The 17,876-nt window shown below is 35.7% G+C and overlaps 7 protein-coding genes across 9 annotated transcripts; 5 read left to right on the top strand and 2 right to left on the bottom strand.

Annotated features, from left to right (window-relative positions):
• The first annotated feature begins 3 nt into the window (after positions 1–3).
• On the top strand, positions 4–3,679 carry LOC105313398 (protein F37C4.5-like). Its single transcript, XM_019998658.1, has 11 exons — positions 4–230; positions 386–623; positions 672–880; positions 928–1,057; positions 1,600–1,767; positions 2,122–2,265; positions 2,333–2,413; positions 2,497–2,658; positions 2,784–2,892; positions 2,985–3,109; positions 3,398–3,679. Exons 1-11 carry the CDS (start codon positions 52–54, stop codon positions 3,590–3,592), a joined length of 1,740 nt encoding a protein of 579 aa, XP_019854217.1. The 5' UTR covers positions 4–51; the 3' UTR covers positions 3,593–3,679.
• A 2-nt stretch (positions 3,680–3,681) lies between these two features.
• LOC105313399 (protein F37C4.5-like) lies at positions 3,682–7,286 on the top strand. 3 transcript variants are annotated; one of them, XM_019998655.1, is made up of 11 exons: positions 3,682–3,936; positions 4,108–4,348; positions 4,415–4,623; positions 4,672–4,801; positions 5,180–5,341; positions 5,714–5,884; positions 5,955–6,035; positions 6,109–6,270; positions 6,416–6,524; positions 6,617–6,741; positions 7,014–7,286. In XM_019998655.1, the coding sequence occupies exons 1-11, from the start codon at positions 3,767–3,769 to the stop codon at positions 7,206–7,208; spliced, it is 1,755 nt and encodes a 584-aa protein (XP_019854214.1). In that variant the 5' UTR covers positions 3,682–3,766; the 3' UTR covers positions 7,209–7,286. The 3 variants fall into 3 exon arrangements, with proteins under 3 accessions (XP_019854214.1, XP_019854216.1, XP_019854215.1); XM_019998657.1 differs by having other exon boundaries at positions 4,675–4,801; XM_019998656.1 differs by having other exon boundaries at positions 4,108–4,345.
• Positions 7,287–7,325: 39 nt separating this feature from the next.
• On the top strand, positions 7,326–10,906 carry LOC109583355 (uncharacterized). Its single transcript, XM_019998663.1, has 7 exons — positions 7,326–7,358; positions 7,470–7,592; positions 7,642–7,746; positions 7,800–7,849; positions 9,190–9,278; positions 9,466–10,538; positions 10,592–10,906. Exons 1-7 carry the CDS (start codon positions 7,355–7,357, stop codon positions 10,666–10,668), a joined length of 1,521 nt encoding a protein of 506 aa, XP_019854222.1. The 5' UTR covers positions 7,326–7,354; the 3' UTR covers positions 10,669–10,906.
• Positions 10,907–11,511: 605 nt separating this feature from the next.
• Positions 11,512–12,531, bottom strand: LOC105313401 (beta-1,3-galactosyltransferase 6-like). The gene has a single exon (XM_011406800.1). The coding sequence runs from the start codon at positions 12,529–12,531 to the stop codon at positions 11,512–11,514; it is 1,020 nt and encodes a 339-aa protein (XP_011405102.1).
• On the top strand, positions 12,504–13,603 carry LOC100633090 (FAS-associated death domain protein-like). The gene is made up of 4 exons (XM_003387902.3): positions 12,504–12,765; positions 12,812–12,913; positions 12,968–13,169; positions 13,277–13,603. Exons 1-4 carry the CDS (start codon positions 12,579–12,581, stop codon positions 13,377–13,379), a joined length of 594 nt encoding a protein of 197 aa, XP_003387950.1. The 5' UTR covers positions 12,504–12,578; the 3' UTR covers positions 13,380–13,603.
• Positions 13,604–13,921: 318 nt separating this feature from the next.
• LOC105313402 (putative transmembrane protein DDB_G0267530) lies at positions 13,922–15,012 on the bottom strand. Its single transcript, XM_011406801.2, has 5 exons — positions 14,921–15,012; positions 14,839–14,858; positions 14,538–14,786; positions 14,318–14,491; positions 13,922–14,258 (listed from the first exon to the last, which is right to left on the bottom strand). Exons 1-5 carry the CDS (start codon positions 14,925–14,927, stop codon positions 14,112–14,114), a joined length of 597 nt encoding a protein of 198 aa, XP_011405103.1. The 5' UTR covers positions 14,928–15,012; the 3' UTR covers positions 13,922–14,111.
• A 135-nt stretch (positions 15,013–15,147) lies between these two features.
• LOC109583369 (uncharacterized) lies at positions 15,148–17,636 on the top strand. The gene is made up of 10 exons (XM_019998682.1): positions 15,148–15,743; positions 16,006–16,170; positions 16,229–16,335; positions 16,389–16,651; positions 16,703–16,886; positions 16,930–17,018; positions 17,066–17,153; positions 17,199–17,243; positions 17,293–17,376; positions 17,435–17,636. The coding sequence occupies exons 1-7, from the start codon at positions 15,592–15,594 to the stop codon at positions 17,087–17,089; spliced, it is 984 nt and encodes a 327-aa protein (XP_019854241.1). The 5' UTR covers positions 15,148–15,591; the 3' UTR covers positions 17,090–17,153; positions 17,199–17,243; positions 17,293–17,376; positions 17,435–17,636.
• The last annotated feature ends 240 nt before the right edge of the window (positions 17,637–17,876 follow it).

The following is a 17,876-nucleotide window of genomic DNA, read 5'->3' on the forward strand; positions in this document are numbered from 1 at the left end:
GCACAAGTTAAATTTAGTTACTGAATTCATTTTTAAGCCTTCAGGGCCTAGATGAATGAAATGGAAAAATCTATTCCTGAAATGAATATTAAGTCTTGTTCCTTGCATTCAGTAGTAGTGTATAAAGACAGGGCAGAGGTGAAGAGGAATGTCTCTGTATTTCTTAAAGCTGGAGAGACTGAACTGAAACTCACTGGCCTGTCAAAATCAGTTGACAGTGACTCCATTCGGTAACTGAATATGATAATAAATTAAAATAATATAATAATAGTCTGGGTAAAAGCGTAGTCATAGAATTAAATTTTAAGTTGAATACATTCTTAATGAAAATGAAAATTATTGAGTACTGTATACATGTAATTAACAATATTTTTGTGTATTGTAGTGTTGAAGGCCGTGGTAATGCTACCATTGTTGATGTAATTTATGAGACGAGTGAAGAAAAATCCTCTGATGCTGAGCAAAATAATGAAGAATTCCAGTCATTGGAACGAGAGCTGGAGGAGAAAGAGAAAGAGCTGAGTTTCATTAAATATCGCCAGACTCTTATCGAGCGCCAGAAGAGAATGTTGAAAGAAATTGCTGAGCATGTGACATCTGAGAAAAAGAGTGATTCTGATAAGGTTGTTATTAACAATTTCATGATGAGTTTATTCAAGAGTGTGTATTAGGATGTACATTTTCAGTCTAACTTGAGTCCAGTGTCTGTTGAAGGAGTGATGGTCTTCATGAGGAGGTATGAAGAAAAGATGGCAGATCTGGACGAGCGTTTGTTTCACCTCAACTCCAATGAGAAGAAGATGGAGGCTGAGATTGGAGTTTTGAAAGAAAAGTCGTCTCAAATTATGGCCAAATCTGGTACTGGAAAGGAAACTGTTAGGTAAATGATTTTTATTAGTAATTTTATTTATTATAAATGTTTAATAGAAGTGTCCGTGTAGTTCTCAAAGCTGCAGAGGATTCTGATGTTGTCATTATTGTTTCTTATGTCATCAACAATGCTTCCTGGTCTCCTCTATATGATGCAAGGGTATTCACTAAAGACAAAACCATGAAGGTACACTTGTAGTTTTAAACCTCCTTAGGTAATACTGTATACCGGAAATTTTTGTGGCCCAAAGTTTTCATAGATTTGGCTTTTTTTCAAAATTCACGAAAATGACATCTGTGAAAATTGATTTAATATGGTTCAAGATGGCCAAAAGTAGAAAATCACGAAAATTAAAACCATGAAATTAATTTTTGGATGGATCTGAGAAATTTTTGGGCTACGGAAATTTTCCACTATATGGTAATTGCAAGAATACATATAGCATGGGTGGGGTAATTAAATTAGGGGTTCTGGTAGGATACCTAAGGTGTAATAAGACATAAGGTGTTGTGAAAAGTACCAAATTTTGGGTAAAAATTGTCACCTTAGTAAAACTTTTCACCCAATTTTAAGCTACATTGTACTTCAATTGAATTAATCATGGACCTATCATGCTGATATACACATGTATATAGATATGATTATATATATTTTTATATTTATCAAATAAGACTACATAATCTTTTCCATTTTATCTTGTTCTCTCTCCTCCTTTTGTCTCCCTACAGCTTCATTACTATGGTTTAATAAAGCAGTCCACTGGAGAGGACTGGGACAATGCCAGTATATCTCTCTCAACTGCCCAGCCTGACATTGGAGGATCACCTCCTTCACTTGAAGTGCACCACATTGGATTTGAGAGAGCACGATTTGTTACACGACACGCAAAAGCTATGGTAAGTTTGTATGATGCCATTATCATTAAACTGAGATGTATTATTTGTAATGCCATTTACAAATAAGTGTGCTTGAATTTGAAATATGTGTTATATTGCATTTTCATCACAGGGTTCTGCCTAGAAAAAAATTAGAGGTGGTTGGAGACTAATATTATTTTTTTTAAGTTAATGTACACCATACTGACTCTTGCTAATATCATGCTTTATGTATGGTTATTAGTAACAATTGGATGGTTGGTCTAAGTGATACAAATGTATATGCTACATGTATGATTTGCCTAAATGGTAACTTGCACTTTGTACTGTTGCTGTCTTACCAACCCTTTATGTTAGTATGTTATTTTTTTACAGAAAGGAATGTCATTTGGGATGTCATTAGGATCATCATCCAGTGTCTCTAGAAATAAAATGCGAGGTTCATACATGGATGATGACGTCATGATTCTTGATAGTTATGCTGCTCCACAGCCTCAACTTGAAGTTGACGAATCAAAGGTAACGACATACATGTACATGTATGCTTACTATGCTAGTAACACTACACTATGTATTCCTTTGTTAGGTTGCTACAGGTCAGTTATACAATGCTTCATTCACTATCCCACGTACTGCCTCCATACCATCTGATAACACTGAACATAAAGTAAGTATCTTTTATGATATCTCTCTCTCTTTATTTCCACTCTGTCTTTCTAATCTCTATACCTCTTCCCTCTCTCTCTACAGGTAACAGTTGCTATTATTGACATGGAGCCTGATTTTAGTTACACTAGTGTGCCAAGGCTCTCTTCCTCTACTTTCTTGCAAGCAGCTGTCAAGAACTCTTCAAATTACACTTTGCTTGGTGGACCAGCTAATATATTTCTGGACAATAACTTCCTCTCTAAAGTAAATCAATGGCCACTGCATCATCAAATTATGCTGTTGTGAAATTTAATCTCATGCTATTTTTCACATTTATTATTTTATCATTTAATTAATTTTCTCATTTATTTTGTTTTTCATTTCCATAGTCTACTATACCCAGTACATCACCCAATGAAGAGTTCACTACTAGCCTTGGTGTTGATGATAGCATACGAATTACTGTACAACCAATGAACATAGTCCGGGGAACAGCTGGTAAAAGATTATTACATGTTATAACTCACAGACATCCATCAAATGCATGTAATAATTATATACATTTTGTTATTGTTATAATGATTTTATAGGTCGTATTAGTAAGAATAATCATTTGATGTACTCATTTGTGTATATTGTAAAGAACACTCAAGCTAATGTAGCCAAAGTGAAAGTATTGGAACAGATACCATTGAGCTCTGATGATAAACTAAAGGTTTGCAATAATTATGATATAAATATGAGCATGACAATACTGATGAAACTATAATAGGATTGTACAATTCAACTATCTGCAAATATGCAATTAACTCTCAAAATGCTAAAATTTGACTATGAATACTTGATTCACACAACCTTCATTAACCAAATTCCACCAATTCAAAATTCAAAAGTCTATAGAAAGGAGTTTTTTAACTTTCGTGATTGCCAAAAAAATTAATACTAAAACTTTGTCAACCTGTTTATGATGCATAAATATAATACTACATTATTGTTATTTTAGGTTGTGGTTCATGATCCTGAATTGAAGAAACCGAACATCAATGTTTCCTTTTCTCATGGTCACTGTGTCCTCAATGATGATAATAATATCGAGTGGCATTGTACTATACCACCAGACACATCAGTTGAGCTCTCTCTTGTGTATAGTATAGACTTTCCTCCCAATGATATGGTAGCTGGACTCCCTAACTGCTGAACAAGGAACAAATTTTAATTCTTTAGTAGTATAATAAATTTTTAGTTTTAGCATTTTTATTGGTTCCTCTTATAAATTTTTCTTACACTTGTGTGGGCTTAGTCGGGCTTAGTATGGCTTTATTTTAAGGGCCATGATGAATGAAATCATAGATAGTAGAGGAAATCGAGTGGAATGGAGGGGTCTATTTCTGAAATGAATATCAAGTCTTGTTCCTTGCATTCAGTAGTAGTGTATAAAGACAGGGCAGAGGTGAAGAGGAATGTCTCTGTATTTCTTAAAGCTGGAGAGACTGAACTGAAACTCACTGGCCTATCAAAATCAGTTGACAGTGACTCCATTCGGTAACTAAATATATACCTCGATATATAATAGACTAAATAATAGTCTGTGTAAAAGCGCAGTCGTAGATAAATAATTAAATTTTAAATTGAACACATTCTTAATGAAAATGAAATCATACGATACTCTATAATTTTATTACATGTAGTTAAGAATATTGTTGTGTATAATAGTGTTGAAGGCTGTGGTAATGCTACCATTGTTGATGTAATTTATGAGATGAGTGAAGAAAAATCCTCTGATGCTGAGCAGAAGAATGAAGAATTCCAGTCATTGGAACGAGAGCTGGAAGAGAAAGAGAAAGAGCTGAGTTTTATTAAGTATCGTCACACCCTGATTGAGCGCCAGAAAGGGATGTTGAAAGAAATTGCTGAACATGTGACATCTGAGAAAAAGAGTGATTCTGACAAGGTGGTTAGTTTTTTTACCATTTCATGATGAGTTCATTCAACAATGTGTGTTTGTGTGTGTATTTATTAGGATGTACATTTTCAGTCTAACTTGAGTCCAGTGTCTATTAAAGGAGTGATGATCTTCATGAGGAGGTATGAAGACAAGATGGCTGATCTGGACGAGCGTTTGTTTCACCTCAACTCTCACGAAAAGAAGATGGAGGCTGAGATTGGGGTTTTGAAAGAAAAGTCTTCTCAACTTATGGCCAAATCTGGTACTGGGAAGGAAACAGTTAGGTAAGGGATTTTTATTTGTAAATTTTATTTATTATAAATGTTTTATAGAAGTGTCCGTATAGTTCTCAAAGCTGCAGAGGATTCTGATGTTATCATTATTGTTTCTTATGTCATCAACAATGCTTCCTGGTCCCCTCTATATGATGCAAGGGTATTCACTAAAGACAAAACCATGAAGGTACACTCTAGTTATAGACCTCCTTGGGTAATTATTGCTTACGTATTATGAATACATACAGCATGGGTGGGGTAATTAGGGGGTGTGGTAGGATATCTAAAGTATAGTAGGATGTAAGGTGTGATAATTTTGAGGTGAAAATTAGGAATTATTTTGGTGAAAACTTTTCACCCAATTTTAAGTGAAAATTACTTTTCATCTATATTGTATTTTTATCTACATTGTACTTCGACCAAATTAATTGTGCACTTATCATGCACATACACATGTAAGTACAATTATATTTCTTTTTTATATTCATTTATTTATCCCTCAAATAAGACTACATAATCTTTTCCATTTTATCTTGTTCTCTCTCCTCCTTTTGTCTCCCTACAGCTTCATTACTATGGTTTAATAAAGCAGTCCACAGGAGAGGACTGGGACAATGCCAGTATATCCCTCTCAACTGCCCAGCCTGATATTGGAGGATCACCTCCTTCACTTGAAGTGCACCACATTGGATTTGAGAGAGCACGATTTGTTACACGAGGAAAATCTGTAAGTAATTGGGTAGGTTTGTATGACTATGATGTCTTATCATTAAACTGGTATGTATTGGTTGTAATTCCATTTATAAATAAGTGTGCTTGAATTTGAGATCTGTGTTGTATTGCACTTTGTACTGTTGTCTCTGGCATGCCGTCTTACCAACCCTTTATGTTAGTATATCGTATAAATGGAATATTTTACTACTGCCTTTATTATATAATTTTAAAATTTATACACGTTTTTAATTTTGTGGTTTAGATGTGAGCTACTATAAATTAATATAACTAACAAAAATTAAATTTTATTTTATTCTTTTATCGAAAAATTAAAGTCATCTTAAAATGTTCCACTTTTATGGTACATGTATGTTATTTTTTACAGAGAGGAGTGTCACTTGGCATGACAGCGATGTCACTGTCAAGTGCATCATCCAGAGTCCCTAGAAATAGAAGGCAAGCTCCAGACATACATGAATATGGTGAGCCTCATAAAGACTTATTTTCTGGTTCTGCTCCTCGCCGGTCTGCTCCACTTGAAGTTGATGAATCTAAGGTAACAACATGCATGTATATGTACTCTTTCCACCCTAGTAATCATGCTACACTATTTATCCCTTTGTTAGGTTGCTACAGGTCAGTTATACAATGCTTCATTCACTATCCCACGTACTGCCTCCATACCGTCTGATAACACTGAACATAAAGTAAGTATCTTTTATGCTATCTTTCCCTCTTTATTTCCAATCTACATGTATCTTTCTAATCCCTTTACCTCAGGTAACAGTTGCTATTATTGACTTGGAGCCTGATTTTAGCTATACTAGTGTGCCAAGGCTCTCTTCCTCTACTTTCTTGCAAGCAGCTGTAAAGAACTCTTCAGAATACGCTTTGCTTGGTGGACCAGCTAATATATTTCTGGACAATAACTTCCTCTCTAAAGTAAACCAATGGCCACTGCATCGTCAAGTCATGCTGTTTTAAAATTTAATCTCATATGCTATTTTTTACATTTATTATTTTATCATTTATTTTTATTTTATCATTTAATTAATTTTATCATTTATTTTGTTTTTCATTTCCATAGTCTACTATACCCAGTACATCACCCAATGAGGAGTTCACTACTAGCCTTGGTGTTGATGATAGCATACGTATTATTGTACAACCAATGAACATAGTCCGGGGAACAGCTGGTAAGAGATTATTACATGCTATAACTCACAGACATCCATCAAATGCATGTAATAATTATATACATTTTGTTATTGTTATAATGATTTTATAGGTCGTATTAGTAAGAATAATCATTTGATGTACAGATTTGTGTATATTGTGAAGAACACTCAAGCTAATGTAGCCAAAGTGAAAGTATTAGAACAAATACCATTGAGCTCTGATGATAAACTGAAGGTTTGCAATAATTATGACAATAATACTGATGAAACTATAATAGGATTGTACAATTCAACTATCTGCAAATATGCAACTCTCAAAATGCTAAAATTTGACTATATGAATACTTGATTCACACAACCTTCATTAACCAAATTCCACCAATTCAAAATTCAAAAGTCTATAGAAAGGAGTTTTTTAACTTTCGTGATTGCCAAAAAAATTAATACTAAAACTTTGTCAACCTGTTTATGATGCATAAATATAATACTACATTATTGTTATTTTAGGTCGTGGTTCATGATCCTGAATTGAAGAAACCGAACATCAATGTTCCCTTTTCTCATGGTCACTGTGTCCTCAATGATGATAATAATATCGAGTGGCATTGTACTATACCACCAGACACATCAGTTGAGCTCTCTCTTGTGTATAGTATAGACTTTCCTCCCAATGATATGGTAACTGGACTCCCTAACTGCTGAACAAGGAACAAATTTTAATTCTTTAGTAGTATAATAAATTTTTAGTTTTTAGCATTTTTTGTTAGTTTCTCGTATAAATTTTTGTTACACGTGGTGGGTGTGGTTTGTAGGAGACCCACCCACTTTTGCCAAAAATTGAAAATCCAATGAGTGAGTTCTTTTCTTTCCTTTTAGAAATTTACAAAGGAAGCATGTTGTTGAGAGCTATCATTTATGATTTTATTTATAAATGTTAATGTTTTTGTATTCATTCTCTTTTAGTGGTGGAAAGAAGCTTACAGACCACACCAACTAGACGGAAACACAACCTTAGCTTGAAAGCTGCCAGTAGAAGACACTCGAGACAAAAGTCTTCTCAACAGTCGACCCAGGAAAGCACAATTGGTAGGATTAGTAATAATATATCACAGACGCTTTCTTTACTTGGTGATAGAGCCACCTTTTGTATCCCCACCTCCACTTGAGATCAGTGAGGACTCTAATTTAAATTTTGATGTCGTTTGGGATGATAGACAAGATATTCCCTCACCGAGTTCCAGTGAGCTCTAATTTAGTATTGTTTATGTTATAAGGATTTTGTTTTACTCATAGGTTATGCACGTATTGACTTTGAGAAAATATTGAAAAGCTTTCCTGATGTGGTAAGATATTTTTTGTAAGATAGTGCTTTCATGAAAGATATGGTAATAGTGTACAAATTTTATGGGGTCTCAAAAGAAAGAAAATAATTATCTTTAAAAACCAAAATAATTTTTAATTATTGACCACGCCTCCGACACGCCTTTAATCTACGGGTTAAAGATGGATGCTGATATTGAAGCTCTCTTTCAAGGCTCAGCGAAACGTTTCTCGGAGACCGAGGAAGAGCGAGAGAGACGGCTCAGACGAGACAGGGAGAGAAGAAGGATAAGGCGGTCCCTGGAGTCCGTAGAGGAAAAAGAGACCCGACTAGCCCAGGACAGGCTGAGGAGACGGAGCCGACTCGCCATCGAGTCGCCACAACAGAAAGAAAGGAGACTAGCGAACGACAGGGACAGGAGAAAGAAACGACTAGCCATAGAGACAGAGGAACAGAAACAGATGCGGCTTGCGCGCCAGAGAGCGCACAGACAAGAAAGACTCTCGAGTGAGAGTGAGGAGCAAAGGATCAGAAGACTAGAACTAGACAAGGTACGGAGACAAAAAAGATTATCAAGAGAGACCCCAGAGCAAAGGCAAAGGAGACTAGACCTTGATAAGATGAGGCGAAGACTACGAAATGAGAGGCACTCTCTCTCCAATGATAATTATGAGCTACATTCTCTCTCCAGCGATCCATCTTCTGACTGTGCCACACACTCCAATGGAGGACCTGAGTCCAGGGATAACGACAACGACTTTGATCTAACGCAACAAGTTCTCTCTTTTGGTGACAACCTTTTAGGACACATTCACTGACAATTGTGCACACAAGCAATATAATAATAATAATTTGTGTAGTATATTCATTATCGTTCATTCAAATAGTTTCTCATCTGTTGTATTATAATAACAAACAAGAAAAAATAATACAATAATGATGCCTGGTTTGAGAAAAGCATTACTTGTATAGCCTGCTCTTATCTATTCTCTGTAATTACAGACATATACTCGCACACTATTGTGTTTAGTAATGGGACTATTGTTTTACTTGAAAGTAGCACACACACGTACACCAAAGCACTTGTTTACTTACTCACTTGTCACTCACCTAATACACACACTCATTAGCACCAATGGCAGGTATGTGGTGGGTACACATACATAAAGCTGGAATACTTTACTGCCTTTATTATGTAATTTTTAAATTTTTATGTGTTTTTTAATTTTACGGTTTGCATGTGAGCTATTATAAATTAGTATGACTATAACTGCTTTTTATTTTGCTTTTTTCTTTTATCGTAAAATTAAAGTCACCTTAAAACATTTCGCTTTCACAGTATTTGTTTTTTCTTTTGCATAGGAAAGTCCTGTATCAAGAAAGCAGATTATGTCACTAACAGGAATGGAGAGCCAAAGGAAGGAGAGCACCCCATCATCGATTGAAAGAAGGTGTGTGTGTGTGTGTGTGTGTGTGTGTGTGTGTGTCCATTTGTGTACATGTGTTTTCCTGTCTGTGTCTGTGGTCTGTATGTGTGTGGCTTGTGTGTGTGTCCCACTGTTTATGCATGCATGCATGCATTATAGTAGTTCTGGGAAATTTTAAATTCACTTTTTTATTTAATATCTGCTTTATTAGAAAGTGGAGGCGATGGAGCAATGATAATAGCACAGAATCACTAGCACGTCTTTGTAATTTAGCAGCAACTCTGACTGCTCCCAGCAATAAGGCCAAGTTGGAAAACCCTTGTTCAAAGAGCGATGGAGAGAACTGCAAAGAACAAGACAGTCTCAGTGAGTATCTAGAAGACAGCTTCATGGATCATAGTAGCATCGTACAATGTCTAAACGATTCATTTGATGACTTTACTAGTCCTAGTGATGGTACAGTAACTCCACCTACACTGCACAGAGAAGCAAATCAAATCAAACTCAGCACCACCACATGTACTAATGCTAGTATTAAACCCACCAGTATAGCAGCTCTACCACCTTCACAACCTAATACCCATCATCCTACTACTTCTGGCATCAGTCATTCTCAAGGGATCAAAAAGAGCATGGACCATCATGTTGTTAATAAAACTGGGTCACATTGTCCTGTTACATCGACAAGAAATATTCATCATAATGGTAGTGCTACTAATCCTGTACGGTCAATGGAAAATCAATACCGTCCTTCTAGACTTTTTTCTAATTCAACGAGAGGTTCTGTTCTTCAAAATACCTACCATAATCATCAAGATAGGCATGCACCCTGTTTGTCATCCCATCCCCATTCTGTTAGACTCAACTCTACTTCTTCTGCTTCTCATTCCAAACCTCAAAATGCAATCAGTTCAACAGCCAAGCCCACACACACATACTCATCTCATCCTTCCAATGATAAAATCAATTACTCATCATCACAGTTTAATGAGATCAAAGGTAAGAGGAGAGTAAGCCCTAGTGCTGTTGCTCCCCTTAAAGGAAGTCCTTATGCCCAACAGAAACCTATTGGGGGTGCCAGTGATGATGTCAAAGATAATGAAAGTGAAACTGATGATGATGACTTTTGGACAAAAGTAGCACTGTCAGTTGATAAGCTTGAGGAGGAGGAGGCTGAGACTGATGATAATGGTGACAAGCTTTTGGCCTCTCTAGATGAAAAAGCTGTCGATGAATTGTTCACTTTTGACGATGACATTGAAAATAAAGATCTACCTAAACGAAGTATGAGATAATCCTTTATCTTAATTACTTATCATCCTCATCTCTTTCTATAGTGTGTAGTCAGGAAGACATTCAACGAAAGAAGCTTCAGGCAAAGAGGAAACTTCAAAGGAGGTACAAGACCTCTTGAATCAGCTGTTTTCCCTTCATTTCATTATAATTCTATTATTATCAACCTTTCATTTTTGCATAGTATCCTTTTATAATTCTAGTGTCTTTGAATCTACTGTATCTCTCTCTCTGCTTATTTATATCATTATCAAATCAACTATTTAATCCACACCATTTTATTATAACACAAGTCGATCATAGTATGTTAACCAATGCAATAGCACTTTATAACCAATACAACAATCATTGACATTAAATTTTATTATTGTATCTTATTTAATTTCAGTAGCCACTGAGATACAAGCTATAGTCTATGACATGCTTTGGACAAATTTATAGTCTATTGCCAATGAATGTGTGTATGAGAATTATGTCTTTAAAAGACTGTTTACTGTCTAGCTACTGCTGAGCTAGTAGTTGCTTTGATTACTGTCTAATGGAGGGATAAACAATGGAAGACAACTGTCGATATTTTCAGATACATTGTGATGTCCATTACTATAGAAGTTTGAGCTGTTGTTGCTAATTTTTTAGTTAACCTATGGGCATTTTAAAGGGTTATTGGTATATATATAGTACTCAACACCTTGTCAGGAAAGTTGCTAGGATAGATTTTTATATTTTTCATGCATACACATTGTGTACATGTTCTTAGGTAGCTTAAGAATTTTGAGATGATTCTGATCAAAATGGATTTTTTTACAAATTTTCTAAAATCTGGTCAAAGACCCTGTACTATTGCTTGTTCACATAATATCATTAAAGAGTATGTTATCTTTGGATTAAAAGTAGTACACAATATAGTCATATATATATATATATATACAAAAATAAAACAATACTTATCTTGATTTTTAAAAATTCAAAGTTTCTTTCCATGTATCTTCTCCTGGCAACATTTGCTTGGCAGGGCAGACCAGTTATAATGATAAGTATGTTCATTCTCGTACTCTTTTGTACAGTAAGCTTGACCATTCATCCTATACACGCTGTACATCTCTCTCATCTGAGCTAGGGAGGCTACTGGAGTAATGGAGTAACTGTTCAAGCAGCCACGACTTCTTTCCAGGCTTGTATCAAACCCGGTGTCATGTACAAACTTGATGTCTTTAAAAGGACTGCACCAGAGGCCAATGCTGGCTCCTTCGTTATTGTAATAATAAAGATAGCTCTTAGCTTTGAGGAATCGCTCAATTAATCCAGATGACAGTATGTATCCACCATCGTCAGCATGGACTGCATATGATGGGCAATGAAACCAAGAGGAGCTGTCACTTCCCTCTATTTCCTTGTTACCGCGAAAGTAACCAAGATAGAGCTCTAAGTCGAACTGATTGTGAGAGTGTATGAGGCTCATTATCTCGCGAGGTTTCACAAAGTATTTGTCATGGGTTCTGAGCAAGAATGAGAAATTGAAAAGTTTCTGGACCCAGTAGAGGTAGTGGACGAGGCAGGAGCTCTTTGGATGAGATGAACTCACGCGATTGAATATAATCATGTCTTTGTGTTCTTTACTCTCATTCATTAATAAAGAGCTATGTCCTTCTCTTACAGCAAACAATAGTAATGTCTCCTCACCTAGTGAAGCATGACTTCCCCACGTTTCCCTAATCCCCATACGCCATTCCTCCCCTTTTGTAGATTCTACTAGCACCAAAAGCTTTAGGGTGACATTGTTTGTGTGAATATGGTGAGTGATGGAATCCTTCTCGTCCAGTTGATCTAAATCCGTTATACAGGACGGAATCCCTTCAATATGGCGAATTTTTGTGTATTTGTAGTAGGCCGAGTTTTTGTCTTGCTTTTTTATCGTTATGCTGCTCCCAAGACTCACCAAGAGAGAGAGAAAGAGAGACCAATACAGCGTCCTGTTTGACGCCATTTTGTTTTGCTTTTATAACCCCGCCCAGTGACACACCCAAAATAAAAATGGAGTCTGAAGAAGAACAGAGGAGGAAGAGGCTTGAGTTTCGTAAGATGTTGCTGAAAGTATCTGAGGGACTGACTTCAGAAAACGTGGCTGATCTTAAGCATCTCTTGAGGGGGGATATTGTTCAGTCTAAATTAGAAGGTTCTTCGAGAGGAATTGACATTTTTGAATTACTCATTGAGAAAAGTAAAAATCATAAAAATACTATTTAAAAATATATCGTAACCCACAGACTCCATTAGTTCTGATAACATTGGGTATTTAAAGGACTGTCTTGATTTTCTTGATCGAAAAGACTTAATAGCTGATCTTGTAAAGCCATACGAAGAACGAGGTATCCTATTTTGATAATTAATGGAAAATGCACTGTATTCTTTAACAATTCTAGGTTCCATAACTCGAATGACTCGTCACAAGATAAGAGATGACCTTGACCTCAATACTGTGGTTTTAACTGAGATTGGTAAAGAAGTGGGCAAGGACTGGAAGATGCTGGCTCGTCATTTGTCTGTCCCTGAGCCGGACATTGAGCAAATTAATAATCAGTACTTCAGGGACCTTCACGAGGCTTCCTATCAAGCACTTGTGAGGTAAAAGCTATTATAAATTATAAAGAAATATGGTCATCACTTTGTGAAGTGTCTTGTTTGAATTAGTGATTTGTTTGAAATTGTTTCTCTATTTTTTCTGTGTTCAGGTGGAAAGACAAAAAAGGAGACAGGGCAACGGCCAAGGTTCTCAAACGGGCGTTGGAAGATATGAGACTCATGGGTGTGGTCAGTAAATACTTTGATGTTTAGATCAACGGATATTTCATTCATCAAACAGCATACTTTATTTTCACTTTAACTTATTTCGCTTTGTGTCCAGTATGTTAGATGTTATTTGTACCTCTTATACCTGTTTCCGAATCATTAGTAACTGTACAGAGTTTAATTTTTAAATTTAATTATCATAATTATTCATCTCTTTTTGTTATTTGCACCGTTAACTTTTAAAATATATCTGTTAGTCTAGGAGAGAATTATTACAGTTTCTGGTACATGCATGTAGATGTTGAGTCTGGCCCCGCCTCTTCATCCCATGCAATGAAGAGGCAGGGCCAGACTAGTAGATTAATTTTTGCACATTATTAAAATTACTTTAAAAATTTGGCCACTAAAAGGGGAAGATTTGTAAACAAATCTATTACTATTACTATTACTATTACTATTACTATTACTATTACTGGATATTGATAATCAATTCCTGATAATATAGATAGCCATTGAAGTTCAATGGACCTTATGTAAACTACAAGCATCATGTTACAACCCTATTGTACTATGATAAATAAACATTCTCATGCTTAAATGATATTCACTGTTTCCAAGAATCAAAGTAGTAAAGAACTGTGTGTGTGTGTGTGTGTGATAGTACTAACAAGGCGTGTTTATATTTAAAAAATACTTAGTATCATAAAACTAAGCAAAATACTAATGCTAAAACAAATGCGATTTATATAATGTAGCTTGGTTTAAAGCAGTTTCTTGTTAGTTATTGCCGCCAGCTGCTATTATAGATATTAAAATTATCAACACTGCGACCCACCAGACACAGGCAACTATGTTTAAAATGAGAGCTACACGACCTTTGGAATTTGCTGATTCAAGGTCACCTTGACTTGCTGAAGTACGAGCCTAATAAATAAATTAATAATGAATGAATGAGTAAGCGCTTGAGGAGAAAGTTTTCTTACAGATGAAGCAACAATAATGGCTGGTATTGTGCAAAAGAGTGAATACCAAGTACCACAGAAGAGGCAAATAAAAGTGAGTATGATGGAGAGTGTTAGATAATAGTCCCCAACACTTTGAACAGTGTGAACAACAGCAGGAGTTGGTTGAGAAGTCACCACTACAACATTTGATGTCTAGAAACAAGATATATAATCTGTTTATTGGTGGAGTGATTCTTACTGATTGTTGTGTGACTACAGGTTGCTGCTGTGGGACTGGTGCTCCAGTGTAAGGTGGGGGAACATCTTGTGGGGGATATCCTCCTTGCTGCTGCTGTGGAGGATAGCCCTGCTGTGGAGGGTAGCCTTGTTGTGGGGGATATCCTTGTTGTGGAGGATAACCCTGTTGTGGAGGATATCCTTGTTGTGGAGGGTAACCTTGCTGTGGAGGGTATCCCTGCTGTTGTGGAGGGTATACAGGGTTTTCAACCTAAAGGAAAGTATTATACATAATTATTACAGCAATAGTTCAGTGTGCTTACTGGTACTTTGGTCTCAACACCTGCAGTGAGGGCATAAATGAAAAGAAATCAAATTAGGTACAACACATAGACTTTATATTACCATCCATGATCCTTGGTCTCTAGTATAAAGCTGGTAGAGGTTGTTAGGTAGAATAACTGTCCTTTTATGCTGTAATGTATGTTTGGGGCGGATAATCTTATAATATGAATATTGTTGCCAGTGTTTACACAGTCTGGAATTACCCTGGACTAGTAGGGTTAGCCTAATTATAGTGATGTGTGGATTCTGTGATAAGGTTATTACTCAGCCGTTCACTCATCAGTCACATTTCCCCAAATAATCATATAGACACACCATGGCCTTGAGACCAGCCTTATTTATCATATCAACATCCCTTATTGCTTGTTGTTACAACTCTCGTGACAGACCATATGAAATTAATGATAAATAAATTGAAGATTTGAATGCTAAATCTAATTGAACTCTGATGTTTATGATATGCATCAAACCACAACTTGCTGAAGGAATCCATTGATGTAGTTAGCAAGTGCCAGTTAGTCTAGAAAAGGTCTTATAAATGTCGACATGTGTAAAGAGAAGAAGTAGATGGCAAGGAAGTATAATAAAGTTAAAAGTCTTCACAGCACTCTACTCAAGCTATACTAGGTATTTAACGGCTTAAAACTAAGTATCAGTTGCATATATTTTGTGTCAGTGTGAAGCTGGAAATATTTACCTCCTCTGATAAGAAGGGAAGAAATCAAGGAGGGATGATTCTGGCTCTTGCTATTCTCATTGTTGGCTTGCTGCTCCCTGATGTGACTAGATCATGTTCCTGTAATAACCGTCAGCCGTTTGACTTGTCATCAAGGCTTCCTTGTGCTCACATGAATTCTGTCATTAGTGGCATTAGAGGGAAAAGGTATTGTAGACTCAGTATTTATTATAATTTGTTACTTTATTGCTTCATACTTACCCCACTTTTAAAGACTATTTGCACAGTTTTTTAACTACTAAATATTTTTGTCACTTTAACCCTTCTTGTTTTCAACTGAGAGTGCAGCTAACTGCACCAATACTGGCTTGTAATTTTTTCACACTCTATTAGCACCTCAATGTGTAAATAATGTGCCACAATAATTATTGAATCATCAAAAATTTTATTAATGCTTTGTTTTTTATAGTGTGTCTCAGTGCCAACCAGTTACTGTCACTACTCTTCTGCCTGGAATCCAAACATGTTCCCTCCCCTCTGCTTATAACCCACAGAATGATCAGTCCCTCCTTCATTCTCAAGGGAATGGCTACAGGTTTCATAGAATATTCCAACCTGGCTACCATCTTGATGAGTAAGAGCTTCATATAACATATAGACTACACATTATTATTAATATTGGTTCTCAATAGATGCTATGATGGTAATGTATTTTGTGCTTATAATGTGCAGTGTTCTTCCAATGAGGTATTGTATTATCATTTCTCAGCTCATGACATAGAAAACCCGACATCAACTGGTAAGCATATTCAGGATTTGTATCATTGACATTTCATTCAACTGTACAATAAGGTCAATGTCTTGATAGCATTAGCATCAATCGTCAATCATTTCCTAACCAGCCACAATCATCATGTGGTCGTGTGGGTATCAATGGAGCAAGTTATTCCACTTATAATGTTGTGCAGGATGGCTATGACATAGGAAGTCTAGATGCCACTTTTCGTTCAAATAGTAAATGCTCAGGAACAGGTTACTACTTATGGGTCAATTGCGTTAGAAATGATAATCGTGGGAGGTGTCCTAAAGTAACTACTTCTGGTGTTGCATATAAGGTAGATAAATTAATTATTCTGTTTCATTCTTTAAATAATATGATTACGTAGCGGACAGTTAGAGTTCCATTGAAGAGCACATTAATTTATTCAAACTATAAGTTGATACTGACCGGTTGCTTTGGTAAAAAGTTACTTGCAAAGAACATATACTCACTCAAAGTTGTGTATGATGGCAGTCCTAAAGTTTTTACCTTCAGGTCTTCTTATAAAGCAAAAAAATTCCAAGGAGAAGGTAGAGCTTAAAAATCATGCATTCCTTAATTCTCTCCAATTAGGTCTATTGAATGTACATTATTATTGTCACATGAGGGGCTATAAGAAATACTGTGTTGCTAAATATAAGTTCATTGGAGTTCCATATAGAGTAATCATAATCATTATTTTGTCTCAGAAAAAAAATTCTTATTGTAGCTTCGTTTGACAAGGTCTGAGTGATTCAATGTTACAAGACTCCTAAAAGCCACCATGTACAGATTTAACAGAAAGGGGGATTATTCAAGTAAGCAGAAGTCTCAAAACTAATTTCCTATAATCTCTTTTCTAGTACCCAACAGAAACTGAACTGATGTGGTCAAACCTTGGAAAAGAGGTAATAGTAATCCACCACTATGGTTTCTGTTTATAAAACACACCTACAGGACTAAATGATGACATAGCACCCAGTGATATTGATACTGAGGGATATTATAGATATAGTAGACCTAGAGCTAGGGACGTTAATTGTGAGTCAGTATATTAGATCTAGATCTATGTAATGCAATTATGTTACTCTGTTTATAGTAAAAGCTTTGGCTTTTGAGCTTAGTCGTTCTTCTAAAGCAATTGCTAGATCTGTGGGCAGGTTTTATCTTCAAGTACACCGAGGATAAGTGGGGAATGATTGAAGACATTTGTATAATTTTTTGTAACGAACCTTTGCTTTGTTTTTGTTTTTTGTCTTTGCCGCTAATTTTCTTTTCTACCAATATTTTCTACTAATTAATTTTCATTGTAGCTAGATCTAGATGTTCTCTTAGGTTGCATAGTTTTTAGAAAGCCTGTATGCAAGTTATTATGAGCAATTTAAAAGCGGTCCAATTTTTTGATGAAAAAGCAAAGGCCACAAAAGTTGGCTGTGAAATCACCCCGAATTTTTATTACAATTTCTAATACACATTGATGTCCTTATGCTACATGTAGAAAGTTTTAACTGCTTCCGACAAATAATACTCAAGTTATGACC

This window comes from Amphimedon queenslandica, unplaced genomic scaffold (assembly GCF_000090795.2).
Source record: "Amphimedon queenslandica unplaced genomic scaffold, v1.1 AMPQUscaffold_13310, whole genome shotgun sequence".
NCBI lineage: Eukaryota > Metazoa > Porifera > Demospongiae > Haplosclerida > Niphatidae > Amphimedon > Amphimedon queenslandica.